At 48.4% G+C, this 20,665-nt stretch overlaps 1 protein-coding gene across 2 annotated transcripts in view; it reads right to left on the bottom strand.

Annotated features, from left to right (window-relative positions):
• Positions 1-20,665, bottom strand: part of KIF5C (kinesin family member 5C) — a 173,450-nt gene that overhangs the window by 16,851 nt on the left and 135,934 nt on the right. For both annotated transcript variants that reach the window (XM_082464974.1, XM_082464975.1), the window contains exons 17-25: positions 18,199-18,316; positions 15,981-16,057; positions 14,875-14,984; positions 12,926-13,027; positions 12,487-12,547; positions 7,767-7,838; positions 4,720-4,824; positions 2,572-2,788; positions 1,185-1,298 (exon numbers count right to left, since the gene is read on the bottom strand). In XM_082464974.1, the coding sequence (XP_082321100.1) occupies positions 1,192-1,298; positions 2,572-2,788; positions 4,720-4,824; positions 7,767-7,838; positions 12,487-12,547; positions 12,926-13,027; positions 14,875-14,984; positions 15,981-16,057; positions 18,199-18,316 (969 nt within the window). In that variant the 3' untranslated portion in view covers positions 1,185-1,191. The remainder of the gene's footprint in view (positions 1-1,184; positions 1,299-2,571; positions 2,789-4,719; positions 4,825-7,766; positions 7,839-12,486; positions 12,548-12,925; positions 13,028-14,874; positions 14,985-15,980; positions 16,058-18,198; positions 18,317-20,665) is intronic.

Raw genomic sequence — 20,665 nt, 5'->3', positions numbered from 1 at the left:
TTTTATAACATCCAGCTTTACTTTGTTTCTCATTGAAAGCAGAGATCGCATCTGAATAGGGTGGCCCACCACAGCCAAGATAATTCTGCATCCACCCTCCCAGGATACGGCAGAAGGTGGTGGGCACGCTGCCCGCCCGTGGCCTGCCTCGACCTGTCCTGCTCCTTGACATGCTGCCTGGGGCAGGGCAGGTGAAAGTTCTCTGGGTGCAGTCACCAAGCTTCCTCCTTGGAACTTTTAGTCTGAGCCTTAGCAATACTGTCGTACCTCCTGAGTGGGGTCTCCAGCCCCTCACATTCACTTTCCTTACCTTGATGCAAAAAGGACTGGGTGAGGAACCACCGCTCTCCTGAGTTGCCCCTGATCGCTGCGGCTTTGCTGTCAAGCTCACAAGCTTTCCTAGTGAGGACTAAGACTCCAAGGTCAACATTAGGAGCCACTTCCTCCCATCTACAGGTTACTGGCCCAAAGTCAGAGTTTCTCTAAGCAGAGTCTCCTGGCCACCTAGCTGTCTGCCCTGCCCAACCAGTAAACTCTTTATCTCAAGTACAAGAGGACAGGCTTGTGCGCTCTCCTTCTCTTTTCTAAAGGACATCACTTTTTCCTTTGTGCTGGTACAGCAACGTCAGGCATGCGGAGTGTGGGGAGAGAAGTTTTCAGACCACCATCTCAAAGAAAAAAGTGGTCTGGACCCACCTAGACATAAATCTGCACAATTCGTAAAGACTCCATTTGTTGAGTTCAGATAGTAATTATAAAAATGTGACTTTCTATTATCTGGCTCTTTCTTTATATTCAGTTCCTGAGACTTAAAGCAGTCACCCACATCCGCCTGCTCTGGGTAAAAGCAGCTGACAAACAGGTAATGGCCTTTTGGATGCCAGCTACAGAGGGGAGTCCCGCAGAGAAAAGAAAGCTCGGGTGAATCATTCACCACACCCTCTCGGTCCCTGGAGGGTCCCTGGCACCAGGTGACCTTAGCTGGAAGACCCTGAGGCCCTAGACTGAGCTGAAGGTAGACCCAGGCGCCTGATAACCTGAAGCCCCAGGGCCGGTGCTGGGGTAGAGCTGCACTCTTTCCTCTCCACTGCAGGTCCACACACACATGGCTGAGAGCCAGGCAGAAGCAGGGAGAGCCCCAGGGCTGCCCCGGACCGAAGCCACCCCTGACACTAAGCACTCACTTCGTGTTTATTTCTGGTAGTGAGTGGAGTTTGAAGAGCTGCCTCCTCCCCCTCGGATGGCGTGGACGGCCGTTGGAGACGATGCCGGGTAGTGTCCAGGGCGGATGGGCTTGGCTGTATCCAATCGACAGAAGAGAGAGAAGAGACATTCAGAAAGGACTTAAACAGCCGCGCCGAGATACCTCCAGGTCACGTGCGAAAACCAAGAGGCACACTTTTTATCGACATTACAATTCTTATCAATCACCAGACCTTTCTGAAAGCGGGAGGTCTGCCCTCCGATTAGTACAGTTAGTTAATCCAAGGCACCCAATGTTTAGGGGACAGAGAGACCTTACGTATCAATTATTTCAATTCTTATCAAGGAAAATTAGAAACAGAGGACTTTCAGTTTTATCTGAGGCAGATCCGTGGGTCCCAATGGGTTCCAACTGCATCTCCCTGAAACTGGATGCAGAATTCTGTCTGTGATGCATTTTAGGGGGAGAGGGTTCACAGTTTTCAGTAGATAGTCCAAGGGGATAAGACCCAATAAATGCAATGAACCACTAATCTAAGTTATGATCTTAAAACTAGAAAGATGAAGTTGCTGGTTTACATAACATCTGCACAGCAATATCTGATGAGAAATAATATTACGTGTTATTGGAGATGTTTCAATTTAAAAAAAAAAAGGAAAGAAAGAAAGAAAAAAGCTCTCTAGAGAACATCCTTAAATCCCTTCCACTCTCACGGCACTATCCCAAGAACTATGACTCAACAGGCACACTCTCATTCTTTGCGTGGGTCCAAATCCAGGTCTTGAAGGGGCTGGATGCCCAGGCCCCCTGCACTCACTGATGCCAGGCCTGGCTCTCTCCAGAGTATTTCCAAGGCTGTGCTTGCAAGCAGCTCTCCCTGAGGCTTCTGGCTACACGTAGCTCCTTCATGGTTCTGCCGGGTGCAGAACAGAAGGGGCCTTCAGGCTTTCCTGAGCAAGCCATGTATTCCGGTACTCCCGAGAAAGTATACCTCTGTCTGTTTACAGACAAACACCTCTGCCTGCAGCCAGGGCTGGCCGCCTTCTCTGCTCAGCTCAATAGCTCTGACGATCACAAGGTCCCCCAGAATCTCTCAGTGTAAGGAAGCGCACGCCTGGCCATCCCATCCTCCCAGGATGCACGCTGGGTGCCGGGAGGAGCCGGGAGGAGCCGGGAGGAGCCGGGAGGAGCCGGGAGGAGCCGGGAGGAGCCGGGAGGAGCCGGGAGGAGCCGGGAGGAGCCGGGAGGAGCCGGGAGGAGCCGGGAGGAGCCGGGAGGAGCCGGGAGGAGCCGCGCCGCCCCGCCCAGAGCTTACGGCCAGAGGAGCCCTCGCCCTCTATCAGGGGCCCGGGGGCGGGCACACGTACCGATCTGGGCCGAGTGGGCCCTCCTGGCCATGTTCTTGGCTCGCACAGCCTCCTTGATGCGGTCCACCTCCTGCTGGTAGCGCTTGCGGTCCCGCATGGCGTTCTCCTTGGCCTCCTTCAGCGCGCTCTCCAGCGCCTTGACGCGCTCGGCCGTGGCACGCAGGCGCTTCTCCAGCTTGGGCAGCTCACAGCGCAGGTCTGCGTTGTCGCGGACCAGCTGCGGCGGGAGGGAGAGGTGGGGAGTTACGGGGCTGGTGGGGGGGGTGGCGGTGGTGGGCAAACCCACTGCGGGGGCTGAGAAGGTGACAGGAGAGCAGCTAGAACCACCACCCGCGCGCCCCACCAGGGTCGTCTTGGAGAGTCCGTAGGGCCATAAACGGTGGGACCAACGGGAATAAAAATCCCATACCCTGAGTCTCCAATTTGCCAAAACACAGGATTCACGGGTACGAGAAAGCTGGGAGGGGTGTATGATAGAATCAAAAGCTATTTCCAGCTGTAGGAAACTTTCAGGCTTGGGTGGGATTTACTTCCTCTTTTGTTTGAGGGGTGAGGGGGGACTTGCCAGAGAACATTGACTACTTGGACGTTGGCGTGTGAAAGATAAGAAATGTGAAGCCAGTTCAGACACGCTCAGTGAAAGGCATTCATGTTCTAGAGCTCTCTGAAGGCCTCCTTCCAAGCCAGGACACATTGTCGACACCAGCACCGGGTTTGGACCCCACTTTGCAACATATCCAGAGACTAACGGGTAACTCAGGGATACTGCCCATTCCTTCATTACCTAAGACCCTCAGTTAAGAAGGAACAGGCTTGCCCTGGGTTAAGAATGGGCTCGAGAGCCAGATCTGTTACTGCCTGGCCATCTGACCAGGTGTGAGTCACTCAACCACTCTAAGTCTACATGCTACATAAATAGGATCATTGTGGGAATCCAAATGGATCAGGAAAAGTTTTGAGAATCTTAAGTGCTAAACAAAGGTTGAACTATTGCTGGATCTACACCTGTTTTCTTTACTCCTGTATCTCCACCCAGCACCAGCTCCAGTGCCCGGCAGAGAGTAGGTTTTTAATAAATATTCATTGAATTCATGAATAAAATAATTAATGAAATTCAGAGCTCTATTTCAAGTTCCCTGGTAGTTTCTGCTTTTCTATTTCTCATCGACAATTTGCGTGAATGACTTCAACCATGTTGAATCTGTCATCCTCCCTTTGGGGAAAAATGCCATCATCAGTTATGTTGAAGAGGATGTAACAAGTCAAAGAGAAATGACATCCCCTCGGCCACGGGGTCCAAAATGTTGGACCATTTTTATCAGATCCCAAATCTTGAGGATTTGGGGAAAACCGTAATGAACATTCCAGCATTTAAACAGAAAGGAGAGAAATAAGCTGCCTAAGTCACCAGTAGGTTTGGACATGGTTATTGTTCTCTGTCACTCTAGACAAACTCCAGGGTGTTGCAGGAACCCAAGAGGATGCCCAAGAAATAGGGCGACAGTGCAGAGAGGGGGCTGGTTCCGGCCCCAGTGCTCCCACGTGTGGGATGAAGCCAGTGGCTTCCTCGCCCAGTCTGCTTCCTCATCTATAAGAAGGGGGAGCCTGACCCAGCTTGGTGGCATCCACTTTGCATTCTGTGGAGTCTCTGGTTCCACAGAGGGTCCTGAAAAGCATCACGGGAGACACTGAGGCCAGCTGCGGTTGGAGGCTGGGACGGGAGGCAGAATGAAAAGACACAACTGAACACCGTGTTCCCCAAGCCCCAGAGAGCTCACACTCAATTCCTTATATTTGGCTTCCATCAAAGAAAGTATTTTAGGACTTCCCTGGCGGTCCAGTGGTTAAGACTCTGCACTTCCACTGCAGGGGGTACGGGTTCGATCCTTGGTCGGGGAACTAAGATCCCGCATGCCAGGAGGCGCGACCAAAAAATAATATAAAAAAAAAAAGAAGGTATTTTCTATACAAGGGAAGTCACTGAAGACTAAAAGAGTTCCAGGTCCCTTCCAGCACTGATGTTCCCTAGTGATGTATTGTCCTTTTACCTTCTGTATCAGAGTCACCTCCCTCACTAGGGCCGAATCCAGTGGGGCGTCTCTCCAGGAGAGAAAGAGAAGCAGGAGGAAGATGACGCAACCCTCCTACCTGTTTGTGGACCTTAGTGAGCTGCTCCAGGTTATTCTCCAGGAAGGAAATTTTCTGCTTCTGGGCAGCGCTGCCTCCTCCCTCGTCGCTGTCCAGCTCTACACTCTGCATCAACACCAAGGGGTCAGAGGGACAGGCCTCCACACTGCCCACCCCCAGTCCCAACATCATGTGGATGAGCCATTCGAAAGAAAAGCCCCGATCTTACTAAAGGTTATTCTGAAAGTGAAAATGAGGAGTGGTTCTAAAAGTTTAGACTCGACCTTCTTCCCAATTAATTTCCTTGATCGGTACCAAAAGTGTTCTTTCTTTGGACAGCTGACAAAAAAACTTCAAATCTTTTTTTGAGGGATTCAGATTAGATACAGCTGTCTTTGTGAAATATACCTCTCCCTTGCATGCAGGTAAATAGAGGCTTTTCTTTTCAAAAGGAAGTGTTCCAAAACTCATTAAGAGGAACTAGTGTGAAAACATAAGCCCAACAGGACAGGAATAAAGACACAGATGTAGAGAATGGACTTCAGGACACGGGGAGGGGGAAGGGGAAGCTGGGACGAAGTGAGAGAGTGGCATGGACATATATACACTACCAAATGTAAAATAGATAGCTAGTAGGAAGCAGCCACATAGCACAGGGAGATCAGCTCGGTGCTTTGTGACCACCTAGAGGGGTGGGATAGAGAGGATGGGAAGGAGACGCAAGAGGGAGGGGATATGGGGATATATGTATATGTATAGCTGATTCACTTTGTTATACAGCAGCAACTAACACAACAATGTAAAGCAATTATACTCCAATAAAGATGTTAAAAAAATAAATAAATAAGCCCAAGACCCAAATTTCATTTCAAACATCACAAGTGAGATAACAAGTCATCAAGCTGTGGGAAAGTGTCTGTGGTCCCACTGGGAAGTCTCAATGGCCTCTGCTTGTCCCTTCAGCTTCCAATTCCATGAAATTACTTAATGAACCCATCTCAGACTAGTCACGGCATCTGCGTGCTGTGCTGGATCAACTCTCAAAATTTTTCAGATCTTGAGATTGATAAAAACACTGTTCTCCCAGCACTGCCACGCTGAGTGGCCAGATAAGTTGGGAAATACATGTAGAAACACATCCTGGAGCCCAAAAATGGCAAAGCACGCTTGCTTTGTCTCATTATAGAAGAGATCATCACCCTTCTCTTTCTGAGACGTGATGTCTATATGAGCATCTCAGACCTGTCTCTTTGATCTAAATCTGGGGTTCTCAAACCCAGAAGAGGATTTGTTAAAACTCAGATTGCTGGGCCCTACCCTCGTCTCTGAGTCAGTGGATCCAGGGTGGGTCTGAGAATTTGCACCTCTAGCAAGTTCGCAGGTGACGCTAGTGCTGCTGGCCAGGTGGCCACACTTTGAGAACCACTGGTCTAGGAATAGGTTCTTCCTACAGAGTTTTATATCGTGAAGTCTGGGAAGTCTGATCTCAAGCTCTGCACCCTCCTCGGAACACCTCCTCCCTCCGACTGAGCCTTTTTGGTTCTTGTCATAACCTCTCCAGTCTCTGTCTCCATCACCTCTGCTCTGGCCTCTCTCTCCTCCCTGGTCCAGGTCCTCCAGTCATTTCTATTTTGATGATGGTGATCACTACCTACCTGCCTGACCAGTGCCACCTTGAGACCTCCCATCATTCTCCACCCTCTTTCCTTGTTTTTATTTCCAGGCCTCCAAACTCACTAGAATCATGCTGTCAGGTGCCACGACAAATCCGTGCTCTGACCCTCAGCTGGACACTCCCACCACCGCTCAGCATCCTTTTGTTCATCCCCAGCAAATCCCCCACAGCTGCCTGAGCCTCCTCTAGTCTCTCTGGGCTCCCCATTCTCTTCTTTCTTCCCCGTTGAGGACCTTCTTCTCCACATTAACTGAGAAAGTCAAAGTCTTCAGATGCATCTCTTCCCACTGTCATATATTTCCCTACGAATGTCTCCATATTGGCTTCTCCACGTCTCCTCTCTGGGAAAGTGGGCCCTTTCCATCTACCAAGCCTAATACATTCCCCTATACTGTCAATTCTGTCTTCTCAGATCCGACTCCATCGGTCACCTCCTCTTTTTTTTATAATATATTTCATCCCTTTTCCTTGGCTCCTTCACACAGACCCCCATGCACACACTTTTCTTAAATACACCTTCCGTCCATCCTGTCCTACCTCTGGGTATGCCCACTTCTCCTCATCCATCACTTTCAAATATCTTTAAAGCGTAGCCCCCTTGCTGTTTCCACCTCCCCCTCCCCCCTCCTGAAACCTCTGCCAGCTGCTCTGGGGGTTCACTGTTCAGTGACTCCCAAGATCACTGTCACTGTGTGTGGCACAAGGACCAAAGAAGCTCAGACTCAGGAGTCACACAGACCTGGATTACAATCCCATCTCTGGCTCTCCCCAGCTGTGTGATCTCGGGAGGTCACGTAACCTCTGAGCCCATCTCCACAGCTGCAAAACAGAACACTAAGAACCACTTACATGGCTCCTGGGGAGAGCAAACAAGACGCCGGATGTTAAAGTGCTTCGTACACTCTGACCTGGCCTCTCATGGCCTCCTAACAAGCAAAGATGAGGCTCTAGCCCCTGACTTCCACGTTCCTGACATCGTTCACCAGGCTTCAGGGCCACGCTGTCTGATGAGACCCCTCTGGGTTTTCCCTGCATCACTCAGAGGTTTTCACACTGCTGCCAGATAGATATGTGTTCGTTTGAAAGGATATTGGGTTGGCCAAAAAAGTTCGTTCGGGTTTTTCCATAAAATGTTACGGGAAAAACCCGAACGAACTTCTCTGGCCAACCCAATAACTTCCTTTTACTAAGAAGGAAAAATCAGATGGAAAAATGTTCCCAAGTATTTTTTCCCCCTCCAGCACATTCTTTTAATCACATTTGCTGGCATGAGGTAATTAATTTTTAAGCATAACCAGCCCCGATTTAAGCAAGTGATACTTCAACTGAAAATGATTCATTCTGGCCAACTTTTCTTTTCTTCTCAGTCCCATTCACACAAACTAGAACTCACTTTTTTAACCCGGGCGGTCAGATCCTGGACGAAGAGTTTACGGAGGTTGTGCAGAGTCTGTAGTTCTCGAGACTGGAAGAGAAGATTGTTAAAATGCCACTTAAATGAGGGAACACGCTGAATTTATGACACAGCTGGCACCAGACTGTCAACCCCAGACATCTCCATAAATCTCTGTAAGCCAACCATCGAGGCCATGGGGCTCCCCACTTCCTCCGACCTGCCCACCACTCATATCCTCCCCCTCCACCTGGCATCTTCCCAGGGGCACCCCAAGGTTCAGAGACTGGGAACTCAAACAATGAAGTGTAAACTAGAACAAAGCCTGCTCGTTTGCTGTGTTTCAAATAGAACCTTTTTTTCCCTTCAACCACAAAAATTCAAAAGTTTTCTCATAAAAATTCCTGGAGGGCTGTGTTGTACCAGAATGGGCTCTTTTTTTCCCTCTAACTTATTGTGTACATGTTACACAAAATGTCAACAAATTTAAATGAAAAGTTAGCCACAGTTTCTCCCACCCTAACTGACCGACATTTTTCATGTTTCCACACCCCTCTGGCCGTGGTCCATATGCTCCTTTGCTTTACATCACTGAGCTTATGGACTTTCCACCTGGGTGACCCTGGACAACTTATCTAACCTTTCTGTGCCTCAGCTTTCTTATTTGTAACCTGAGGATAAAAATAGTAGTTACCTCATAGTTGCTGTTATCAAGCTTCAGTTAGATGATCCTTATAAAACTCTTACAACCGTTTCTGGCACATAGTAAGCATTCAATAAATATTAGCTAGTGTTAATGTATTGATGCCTCATATTTGACAGCCATTTCTTCATCAGACTTTTACTGCTTCCTTTGGTTGCTGTTATAACTTTCATGAAATTAACTTCTTGGGGGCATTTTTTTTCTTCATTTTGGAGTCTTTTCTACTAATGGACCCTTAGGAATTAGATTGCTAAGACAAAGGTCTAAGTCAAATCTGGTGACCTCTGTTAACAAAATCGGAAAACCAAAATATTTCCTTCCATTTAAGTCTCTGTGTATTTACCACAGGACGTACGACTAGTTCCCTTAAAAATATTTTCCCATAAGGAGAGAAATACACTCGCATTTATGTTTTTCAATTTGTCTAAATTGACCTACTCTAACACAGAATGTCAAAGGATGGAGCTCACACAAGCTCACAGAAAAAAGGAAGAAACAGGCTCTAAAGCCATGGAAATAGTAAGTTTCTTGGAATAAAGGTTCTACGTTAATTTAAGGTCATATTACTGGGTCCAATTCCATAATTGTGTTGAAATAAAAAGCACCTGAAGTCAATTGCTTCCTCAGATGAGGCAAATTACTTTCTGCAGGAGGCCAAGCGGGCGTGCTGTTAGGAACGCCGTGCACGCGGTGCGTGCCCAGGGCTGAGCCACTGGCCGGCAGGTGCAGGGGGGCTGCGCCGAGCTCTCAGCGATGTAGCTGTGCCGCCTGTGCCCCTGCCCGAGGGAGCTCGGCCGCGGCCCCCTGCTCTGCGAGCTCTCTCTCCTGCTTCAGGGGTTTCATTACTGATTGAACCATAATCACAGTAAATACTTTCCATGAAAAACGCCACCACCCCGCAGGGACATGAGAAGAGAAGACCCGGGTGTCTTGTCAAAGGGCCAGGCGATTCTTCCAGGCCGAGCACCAAATAATCCAGAGTCCGGAGTCTGGCGACTTTCTCTCATGATTGTTTGTTTTTAGGTAACTTCAATAAACAGTTTAGGAGGGGCAGTTCAAGACCTTGGAAACAGTTGATAAGTTGCACATGAATGCCTGCGTAACCCCATTTTGGCTTCCTGGGGCAATGAATTTTCCTCCATCGTATTCATTATCATTCCTCCACCCACCCCAATTCCTTTGCCTTGTGAAGTAAGTCACAAGCCTTTCCTGGCACGGACGCTGCCCTCTGTGTAAAAGCTCAGGGCTCAGCTTCCTGTCACAGGGGACAGCGAGGGTGGGACCAGAGAGGTGGGGACACAAGGCCCATCAACGCAGCAGGAGGAGAGGTCCAGCCCCAGAGCCCACACAAAGTGTCCTATTAAAGCCAGATGGCTGCCTGGGACCCCAGAGACGTCCCCACCGGCTGGTTGCCCTTTCCCAGCGTCGCCCCCTGGAGTGGGCTTCACAGACCCCAACCCCTGGGTGGCAGGTCCCACCCGGGCCCTGCCCAGACAGTCCAGGAGGCAGCGCAGGCCTAGAGCTAAGGAGGGCTCAGCAAGGGTCAGCCAAGGACAGCAGGCCTGCCCCTGAGGAACACTGACAGCTTGGGGAGGATGTGATGGAAGGATAAGTAAAAACACCCACGTCTGGAATGGCACAGACCACAGGGTTCCAGTTTGGGAATTGAAAGCGTGTGTGTGCGTGATGTGTGTGGACGGGCAGTGAGGGCTGCAGAGGGAACGTGGGAGGCTGTGTCAGTGGGTCCGTCCACGTGTGAGGGACCAAGTGTGTTGTGTGAGCATGTGTGTGTGGTAGAGGGGCTGGGGAGAATGGATGTGAGGGTGGGAACATAGGTGAGCGGGCTGGGCAGGGGGAGGCAGGAGAGGGAGAACCAGCGGAGGAGGCTAGCGAGGAAAATATGTTGTCAAAAATGTATTCAGTGGACTTCCCTGGCGGTCCAGTGATTAGGGCTCCATGCTTCCACTGCAGGGGACATGGGTTCGATCCCTGGTCAGGGAACTAAGATCCCACAAGCCGCTCGGTGCGGCCAAAACAAAACAAAACAGAAAAACATTCGAAAGGGCAAAAGAACATGCTCATGAGTTAGTGTGAAAGACAGAAAGCTTGTGAGTCTGGGAGAGTCAGCACGTGGGGTGTGTGTGAGTGGGCGTGACGGAGGGTGTGAGACTGAATGAGCAAAAGTGTGAGTGTGCCAGTGAGAAAGTGTGGATGGTCACTAATGAGTGTGAATGTGTGTGTCAGCATGTTATGGGGTGTCCTGGGTGAGTAAGAACTTGTGAGTGGATGAACACAGGCATGAGAACGTGAATGTGAGGGCCTGTGGGTGTGAGTGTGTGTGAAGATGTGTGTGAGAAAGAATAAGTGATTGTGCCCGAGTGTGGGTGAGTCCGTGAGAGAGAGAGGTGAAGAGTGAGCTTCTGGGTGTGGGCGTGGAAGGTGTGTATGCTGGGTGAGAGTGTGCATGAGAGAGTGCAAGGGTGTAAAGGAAGAAGAGATACTGAAATATTGATCTCTGGCTGGTGGGAATACAGTAACATTTTAATGTTCAATATATTTCTGAATTGCTATAATTATCTATGATTATGGGTACCACTTCTCCAGGAAAACAGACGCGGAGGAAGCAACTTCATGGCTTCATTTCCGTTTCCCCTCCAGCGGCCCTGTCCACCGTCTTCTCCACCAGGCTCAAAAGGCCCAACTTCCTGTGAACAGTCATCCTACTTCTGTCCTGAACGGCTTGTGCCCTCCGAGCCCACACCTGGCTTTGAGGAGCGGCTAACACTGGCCCGGGGGCCAGAGTGCAGCCTCGGGTCCAGCCCTGATCAACCACTTGCCTCCAGTCTGGGGTCACCGAGTTCTTGGATTCAGGCTCAGTCCCACATAAATTCACATGACATGGGGATGAAATCAAAATGCATGACTGTATCTAAACAACAGTTTCTCTTGGTTGCCATGTCACGTGAAATGACTCGACATGTTTTCACCAAATTGAGAGACTATTTGGGCTGTCTGTCTTCAAACACAGGCTGCGTGGCATTTTGAAGGGCTCTTGAGAGCCCTCAGAGCCAGGCACCCCCCAGGGCCACTGAGACAGAAGTTGACCAGAGGAGACAGACCCAATGAAAGGACAGAGAAAACTAACCAGGATCTCAGATGGTGAGCCCTTCTTCCAAAGGGAAGTAGGTCTGTCACTCTTCCGCCCCAAACCCTGCAGGTCCCAAGGCCCTACCTGGCCTGCATTTCATCTGACCTTGACCTCTCTGTGCCTACCTCCTGCCCTCCCCCCTTCTCTTGGTCACATACACATTGATCTCCCTGTTGTCCCCCAACATGCCTGCCATGGGCTGACCTCAGGGCCTTGGCACTGGCTGTTGCCTCTCCTGGAAGGCTCCTTCCCTGGACATCCCCATGGCTCCTTCTTTTACCTGCTTCAAGTTCCTGCTCAAATGTCACCTCCCAGTGGGGCCGCCCCAAACCAGTACCCCCTGCACTTTCTATAACCATCTAGTGGAGGTCATGACCTACATCCTTATTTCTCACTGTCTGTCTCCCCCAGGTGAAAGACAGCTTCACAAGGGCCAGCATCTTAACTCTGTTTTGTACTGATGCAACTCAAGCACCTAAAAGCATGCCAGCCCTCAGTAGGTGCTCAATAAATATCCATTGATTGTTGCATGGAAGTAAGTCACAACATACAGAGGCTGTAAAATTGCAGGCACTGATTTGAGTTTAAATCTCAGTCAGGGCTCCATGGTTACAGTCTTAAGGATGGATGGATGGATGGATGGATGGATGGATGGATGGATGGATGGATGGATGGATTGATGGTTAGTCACTCTGTTAAGACCTGGGGAATAAATTCTACAGCTCTCATGTTTCCACAGGAAGTTTTATGTTTAAAATGATATTCAAGAAAGGCATGCACAAATAAAATTTTAGAAGAAACAAATTCAAAAGATCATAAACCAATCTGGTCTTTGAGACTAAAATGAGTTGGAAAACATGTCAACATACCACTGTCTCCTCCAGCCCTTTGAGGTCCTCTCTGGCTTGTTCTCTTTTATCATTGAGCAATCTAAAAAACAAAAAGGAACTGTGAACCACCAAAGGGGCATCAGAGATTCTCACAGATACCATTTGCATCTGCAGATAAGTCAACAAAACAAACCAACTCACCCAAATGGCCATGGTCTGTTTTTAAATTGGCCTGACCTAACCTGAATATTTGGGTATCTGAATCACCAAAGTAGACTTTTTAAGACTTTGCAGGGCAGTGGGTGGACTTCCCTGGCAGTCCAGTGGTTAAGACTCTGCGTTTCCACTGCAGGGGGCACGGGTCCGGTCCCTGGTCCCTGGTCAGGGAACTAAGATCCCGCGTGCCGTGCAGTTGGCCAAAAAAAAAAAACTTCGAGAGGATGAGAGAAAACAGAGGAAATATTTAAAGCACACTCACAAGAGCTTTTCCAGTTTCATTTCTCTCTCTTGGTCCTCTATTTTCAGCTTGTTATAATCAGAACTGAGCTTCTCCTGTTCCAGTTGCAGCTTCTGATTCAAACTGAAATGGAGAGGAAAAAGCAGTACATTCCACATCAGCCTGAAATTCTGAGTCATGCTGCTAAAGACGTGGTTCTGTTCTAACCCCATTAGCCCTGTGCAATAAAGGCGGCAATTCTGGAAGATTTGGAGGGATCAGAGAACAACCTCACAGCTTCCTCCCTGCCCAAGTGAAAATGAATTTCTGGGAACATCTAAGAGGCATGAAACATAAGGCTTTGAGAATGTATTTATAGTTGGCTTGCGCAAGAGCTTTGGGAGGGAAAATAATGAGATGGGAAAGGGGCCGATATTTTAAAACAGAAAAACAGAGCCCGGTAAGAATTCTGGTTTTCCGCCCTACAGATGGTACATACGCACTCCCAGAACCTTATTTGGCCACTTTGACCTTCCCTTCCCCTCTGGTCTTATGCTCCAAAAACATCCCCTAAATCCAAATCCCTAGCTGACATAGGGACAGTTCTGTTCTGTGAAGTCTTGGGGGTGAAAGGGGGCAGTGGTCAGAGAGGGGAAACACAAAGAAAGTCCAGGGGCTGTTGCAAAAACAGAAACTCACCATCCGGTTGGGGGTATTTGGTCACCATTTATATCAGCCCGGTCCTTATAAAACCTTTCATACGGCCATGCCTACATGACTGTTGACAACAGATGATACACTCTCCGAAGGAAAACCCATGTGAAACGCAAAGGCCAAGGAAATGTCCCCACTTGTCAACTCACTCAGAGACCCTCCATCTCTCTCACCTTCCTTCCCTCCCTTCCCCTTCCAGTTGAACAATCTGAGGGTGATTCATCAGCATAACAAATAAGAGTCACACTTAAAGGGGAAAGCTCGACATACGTGGGAGCATGGGGGTGGACCAAAAGAAGGGGAGAGGCGATGCTAAGTGCTTTCCTAGGTAGACTGTGCACAGAGCCCCATCACACCATTTACACGTTTGCTTTTAAAATGCAAATGTGCTGTGTGAGTAGCTCACGGACATTGAGAGAGAATGAAACTCCAACTCCAGTTTGATTCCTGTTTGGCAGTGTGACCCTAAGTAAATCATTTAATCTTGCTTCCCATATAGAAATGTTTCTTCATCTATAGAAACAGAGAGGAGGGAAACTTTAGTCTAGACCTGGGGTGGCTGGGAGGGGGAGGACAGGGGAAGAGGGTGTCAGTGGGTGGAAGTGTATTTCAATAAAATTGGTTTTCTTTGTTTTCCTATGTCTTTAATTTGGGGCATTTAAACACAGCCTGGGGACTTGTGTTGATGAGACGGGAAAGTGAGAGGAGTGGGGAGGGGTAATTACTGAACAGGAACTTCAGCAGCTACAGCAGGAGAATGGCCTTGAGACCAGCTGCAATGCCCTCGAGCGCAGACACACACACAGCAGCACCTGTCCCTAAGGAGTGTGCCCCTGCGGGCAGGTGGCTGTGGGGCGTGCCGTGTTCAGGTATGTGTCGGGCTGAGGCAGCGGGAGATGACTGTCTTCTCTGGAGCATTTCTTAACCCATCAGAAACCCTGAAGCAGAACCAATTCAGGTTTTTTTGGGGTTTTTTTCATCCTCTCATAGGAACAGCATCCCCACCTTCTGAGGTATGTGTCTGCCCAGCTGAATCACCAACGTGCCCCTGCTCCGCGGGGACCAGGCAGGGCAGCTGGGCCCGCCTGCCACCTGCCCACCAGAGCCCCCGGAGGCTCGGCTCCAGGTGGGGAACAGACCACAGAAGCATCACGTCTAGCTCGCTGAGGCACCAGGGCCAGAGTCCAGGGTCCGTGGGGCGGGGAAAGCAGAGACCTCCAGGCTGGCCCAGGGGCTGTGCCCGCCCCAACGCCCCACGAGCCCCCAGGCCAACTCACTCCCGAATCTCATCGATGATTTTCTGCTTCTCCTCGATTTCATCTCGGAGTCTGGACAGCTGCTTCTGATGAGCTTCCCGGTGGCTCTCCATCTGCTGCTCCAGCGCCTTCTGCAACCCAGGCCGGGAGAAATGTATCAGACACTCGTTGGCTCTCAGCCGGCTCTGTGACAAAGCCCTTGCTCGCTATCTCCTACCCCATATCCTTCAGCTGTCAGATCCCCAAACCGGGGCCCTCAGAACCCACCGTGCTTTACAGGGACAACAAAACTCAAGGATCTGTTATAAAACTGAGCGGTCCCTACGGGCAAATTAGCCCATTCCATGAGTAAAGGGTCTCCCGCTGACCTTCTATTGCTCATCTGAGCCACACGGCTTCTCTCGACAGGTCAGTCAGAGGGCATGGACCTCTTACCACCTGGGTGACCTCAGACAAGCCATGGAACCTGTGGGAGTTGCACTTCCTCACCGTGAAATATAGATAATTTCCCGGCCCTGCCCACTGCATGGATTTACAGTGATAGTCAAAGGAGACCTTTCCACCAAAGTGATGCAAACCCAGGAGAGGGGTTTGCCTAAAGCTAATCAAAAGTTCCACATTTTCTCCTATCTCATTGTATCCACCTAAAAATCTTACTTCCCAATCATCTTTCCCATTTTTCCTTTTCTGTTTAAAATGTGACCAAAAATAAAGATCTCTATGTTTAAGATGAAAGCTCAAATTTGGGCTGTTTCTTTAAAAGATAGAGGGGAGAGATGTTCCCTTCCATTCAAAGAAGGGGCGACCATTTCTGCAGAAGTTGTGCCGAGTGGCCCCATGCAGTAACTGGAAGGTGTGCTCTCTCCTTCTTGGTCATGAACGGGAAGAGAAATGTACCAATACAACATAACTACCATCTACAGACACCTCGGGATTCCTGGACACCTCCACCTCCATCTCATTGCTAAGCCCGCCACACTCTGAGAGCAGCTCTGGTGCCCAGCCCCGGTCCCAACCCCCCTCCCTCCTACCCTGCCACACACATCTCTGAAGGAGTCGGATTTTCCTAGATCAAGGAAATCCAGTCCAAACACGTGCTGGGCTCCTGGAAGGGGCTGCGTACACACCTTCATTTCCTCAGCATCCTGCAGCCGGGTCAGATGCTCCTTTTCTTTATCCTGGAAGCTGACTTCATGCATTTTTTCTGTTTTGAATTTTAAATGATGATTTAAGATTTAACTGGCAGGACTCACACCCAAAAGTAAAAATTAGAAAACAAAAAAAAGAATGGGGTGAAACATCAGCTTATCTTACCAATTACAACCATGGTATAAAGGAACGTGCCTCTGAAGGAGGACTTCTGGCTTTTTAAAATCCAGGCTGATCTCTCCTGGGAGATTATCGAAGTCCTTCGGGGACAGTGGCGATTGGAGGGGAAGTGCTAACTTGGAGTGGTCACGCTGCAGCTGACCTAGCTGTCACCTCACGCCTCGGAGGACTGGTTCCCCCCCGCCAGGCCTGGTGAGCTACTCCTGGGCAGCACGCATAAACGTGCTTTGTCAGTGATAACGCACTCTGCGAATATTAGTGGTGTTTGGATTCGTGCCACTATTAGAGTTTCGGAAAGAGCTAATTTACCTCCCATGGGTATTCTCTAAGAATCTGGAGCAGGAAAACAATCTAAGGATAGGCACAAAGAAAATAGAAATATAAAATAACACTCTCCAGACTAAACAGGAAGGCCACGCCTCGTACTGGGGGCAGGGCTGTTATGTGGCACACCTCTGGGAGGGAGGGACCGGTCCCAGCCTATTCTTGGGCAGTGGCCCTCCCTGAGCACAGCTGGCAATGGGCAGCCAGAGGTGGAGGGAGCAAAAGCGTTTCGGACAGTGACATTCAAGTCATTAAGTATCCTCTCTAGTCTGTTTCACTTTATTTCAGCTCTTCTTGCTTTGATTTTGTTTCCACTCGGTGGCACCACTGCAGAAGCCATTTACCAGAGGGAAAAGTTCTTTTCCCTGTCAAGTTTTGGGTGGAGCATTCTGTTCCTAACACCCCTTAGCACATAAAGAAAACCTTACAAGGTCAAAGTGGGGGTGAGCGTTTTCTCTTTCATCGTTAATTTACCTTGGCATTTAAAGCAAAATGTATTTACTGAGCAAATGACTATAGGACAATAAAGGAAATAAAAGAGGATAGCATCATCGCCAATCCTATTACCCTCTCAAAACCATTTCCTTTCAAATATTAATTTACAGGCCTTGGAACATAAGCATCTATTGATTTTTAAATGTTATAACCACAGTAAAGATGAAATTACATATTATGATGTTTAATCTAATGCCTTGTAAGCACTGCTGCACGGCCTTCAGGTACTTCATCTCCAAGATGAAAAAAATTGTTCTTTTAAACAACATACCATAGTTCATTTAACTGTTGGACATTTAGGCGGCTTCCTTTCCTTTTTTTTTCCACTAAGTAATTCTGCAATGAATATATGAGATTTGAGGAGCAAAAGGTATGAGAAGTGTTGGAATTATTAATATGTATTTTCAAAATGCTTTCCAAAGGGACTCTACCAGTTTTCGTTGCAACTCATAATATGATCTGTGTGTTCCCATTTCCCCACAACACCTACATTCTTAATCCTGTTCTGGTTTCTACATTTCTAGTCATTTCTCTCAAATCTCTTCTATTTATTCACATTTATTGAGTGCTTCCTATGTGTTGGGCACTTCACTCCACAAAGGGGTCAGGAGACTGCTTGGCAAAGGAAGAGCTTGTTCAAAGGATGGGGGATGCAGGTAAGCCGTGGGTGCAAGTTCAGGCTTTATATTAAGAGCAACAGGACACCAGGGAAGGGTCAGAGGCCTGGGGTTGGACCCGAGGTAGAACTTGATTTTGGAATCCTCCTTTGGAATACAGCCCAGTGGTCAGCCTAGAGCAGGCTGGAGACGAGCTCCTCGGTAGATGGATGTGCCACAATTCTTAATTAGGATTAAGGATAGCGACAGTGGAGACGGAGAAGAGCAGAACCAGAGAAGCACCTGGCAGGTCGAATGGACAGGCCTTGGGGACAGACTGGACGGAGGAGGTAAAGAAGGGAGAGGATTCTGACTTGGGCAGCAGGGTGGACAGAGGGAAAAAGGGAAGAGGAGCAGATATGGGGTGGGGGCAGTCTTCTAGACGTTTCTCTCCCCCCCCACCCCGCCCAATTATGCCATTGTTTTCAGTAGACCTAGAAATGCTTTAATTGAGCAAAATTAAGCATCATGAGTCCAGCCAACTAGAGAGTGTGTGATTGAGGCTGAGAGTCTGACACCTGCAAAGTGGTCAGTTGCTCACCTTGGGCTCGGAGCTTGGCCAGCTCCTCGCTGAGCGAGTCTTGCGACTCTTCCAGCTGCCTCCTCTTCTGCTCCATGTTCTGCATGTAGTCAGTCAGGGATTTGATCTTGGCTTCATGCTTTAAACAAGCAAACAGATAAAAGGGAGCAGTGAGGGCTTCCCTGGTGGCGCAGTGGTTGAGAGTCTGCCTGCCAATGCAGGGGACACGGGTTCGAGCCCTGGTCTGGGAAGATCCCACATGCCGCGGAGCAACTAGGCCCGTGAGCCACAACTACTGAGCCTGCGCGTCTGGAGCCTGTGCTCCGCAGCAAGAGAGGCCGTGACAGTGAGAGGCCCGCGCACCGCGATGAAGAGCGGCCCCTGCTTGCCGCAACTAGAGAAAGCCCTCGCACAGAAACGAAGATCCAACACAGCCATAAATAAATATAAAAATAAATTTTAAAAGAAAAGGGGCAGTGAATGACTAGCAAGTGGCCATCCTGGCTTGCCCGCGACTCTCTGACGCAAGAGAGGAGGAGTTCTCGAGTCCTTTTTGTTGAGTCCCAGCACCCAAATGGTGCATATTCTACCCTTTGTTTGGGATCTGTCCTTTTTCTTCCATGTGCTTCTCTGTTTCGTTCCCCACAGACCCACTCAGGGCCGTGCCCTTCCTCACTGTCCTCTTAAGTGAGATACCAAAGCCCAAGCTGCTTTTCCTCCTTACAGAAAACAGAGTGTGCTGGAGAGAAAGGGACTGGGAAAATGTCAAGGCTGAGGGCTTCGTGCTTTGAAACAGCACCTCTGGATTTCTTCTTTGGAGCTCAAATATTATGTCTTTGCTTTTTCTGTCTCTCAGACACACCAATTCCCGTCTCGGGGACTCTGCATTTACATTTTCCTCTCCCTAGGAAGCTCTCCCCGGCACCCTCCCAGACATGGTCCTGGCTGGGTCCTTATCACTCAGGCCCCAACATTTCCTTATAGCACCTAACTTCTGCTTGATTTATCTATTTTTTTCCTACTTGTTAGCTCCATGAAAATAGAGTGTTAATAAATAATAATGGTGTGAATGAATGAATGAGAGCTCGTGACTGAATAGGGACAGTAGTCACTTCTAGGCAGATGGAAATATGCAGACACTCCCCACTCCAGATCTACAGGGTTCATATTTAGGCAGGAACACTCTGGAGACTGAGCTCTAATCTAATGAAATAACCTCTGGGAAATGGGACCCTGTTGGAGCAGTTGTTTTATAAGCATAGCTTTTGGTGACAAGGAAGAGTGTAAACAAAGGAGGTAACATCATTTTAACTGGAAGTATTTTGTCAGATTCCTTAGATCATGTGAGAAAATAAAGAGCCAAGATTTCTCTTACTTTTGAACCCCAGGCAATTATGACTGAATCTTTGGCTTTATGTAAATTGTAGCAGAGTACAAAATAGCACCTAATGGAAAACTGTATTTGTTGCTAATGCAGAAAGCACTGTCTAACTAAAACCATCCTAATATGCTTGACTCCGATCTCATATACCCTGAGTGAGTGTCACTCTAAGATCTGGGCAACTGTCCTGGGCCCTACACTTTACAGCACCCCACTTGGGCGGTCCTCTGGCTGCATCCCACTTCACTGAGCCAAGTTCATATGCCAAGGGAGCGTGCCCACCTCTTCTAGACCACAGTGAGTCTGGGAACCTAGAAACTCCTTACTCCAATGGCCCTAAGGCCACTCCCAGGACCAGCAGTGTGGCTCCCATCCTCCATTTACATAGATTACAGCTGACACAGTTACACACTTCCATCAGTTCACAGAACGTGCAGAAGGGACTCGACTTGGACATGGAGGCTGGTACATCCAGATGGAAGGAGAGACACTGGGCTGCAGGCTGCAGGGCCTCTGTCTGTGCTCTTGCCTTGGCCTCCAAATATGAGGGGCCTCCAGAAGCACATGCTCTCAGAGTAACAGGTGATCTGGAAATTAGACTTGAGGTGTACTATGTCCTAATGTTTAGTGTTTTTCCTCTCAACGTTCACAAATTATAAAAATGTCAAACAGTAAAGCAAATACAGAAAAAGTAGTATAAATTTCACCCATTAACCACTCTAATTTATTAACCATTTCCCCCTATATTCCTGGTCTTATCTATATGAATGCATATTTTACCAAGTTGCAAGGCATAGCATAGATCTGTAACTCAGCATTTTCATTTTTAACTTAACTTTATATAATTATACTTTCCAAATGACTGGGTTTTATCAATTTTTTGTAAGAGCTGCATAAATCCTTCCATGTCACTTTATGTTATTAGTCTCTCAATAGATAGTTGCCTATTTTATTTAATTAAAATGAAAGTGATACTGCACTAAACACCTTCCATATAAGTGCTAATATTTTTAATCAGGGAATGATAATACCATATGAAATGAAAAATTTTCATTTTCATTATCAATGAAAAATGCTATAAGCGAAATTACTGGACCAAAGTATACT

This window comes from Balaenoptera physalus (genome assembly GCF_965194825.1).
Source record: "Balaenoptera physalus genome assembly, chromosome: 6".
In the NCBI taxonomy this organism is placed as follows: Eukaryota; Metazoa; Chordata; class Mammalia; order Artiodactyla; family Balaenopteridae; genus Balaenoptera; species Balaenoptera physalus.
Note: the sequence above shows the minus strand (reverse complement) of the source record. Positions and strands in the feature narration are given on the sequence as shown.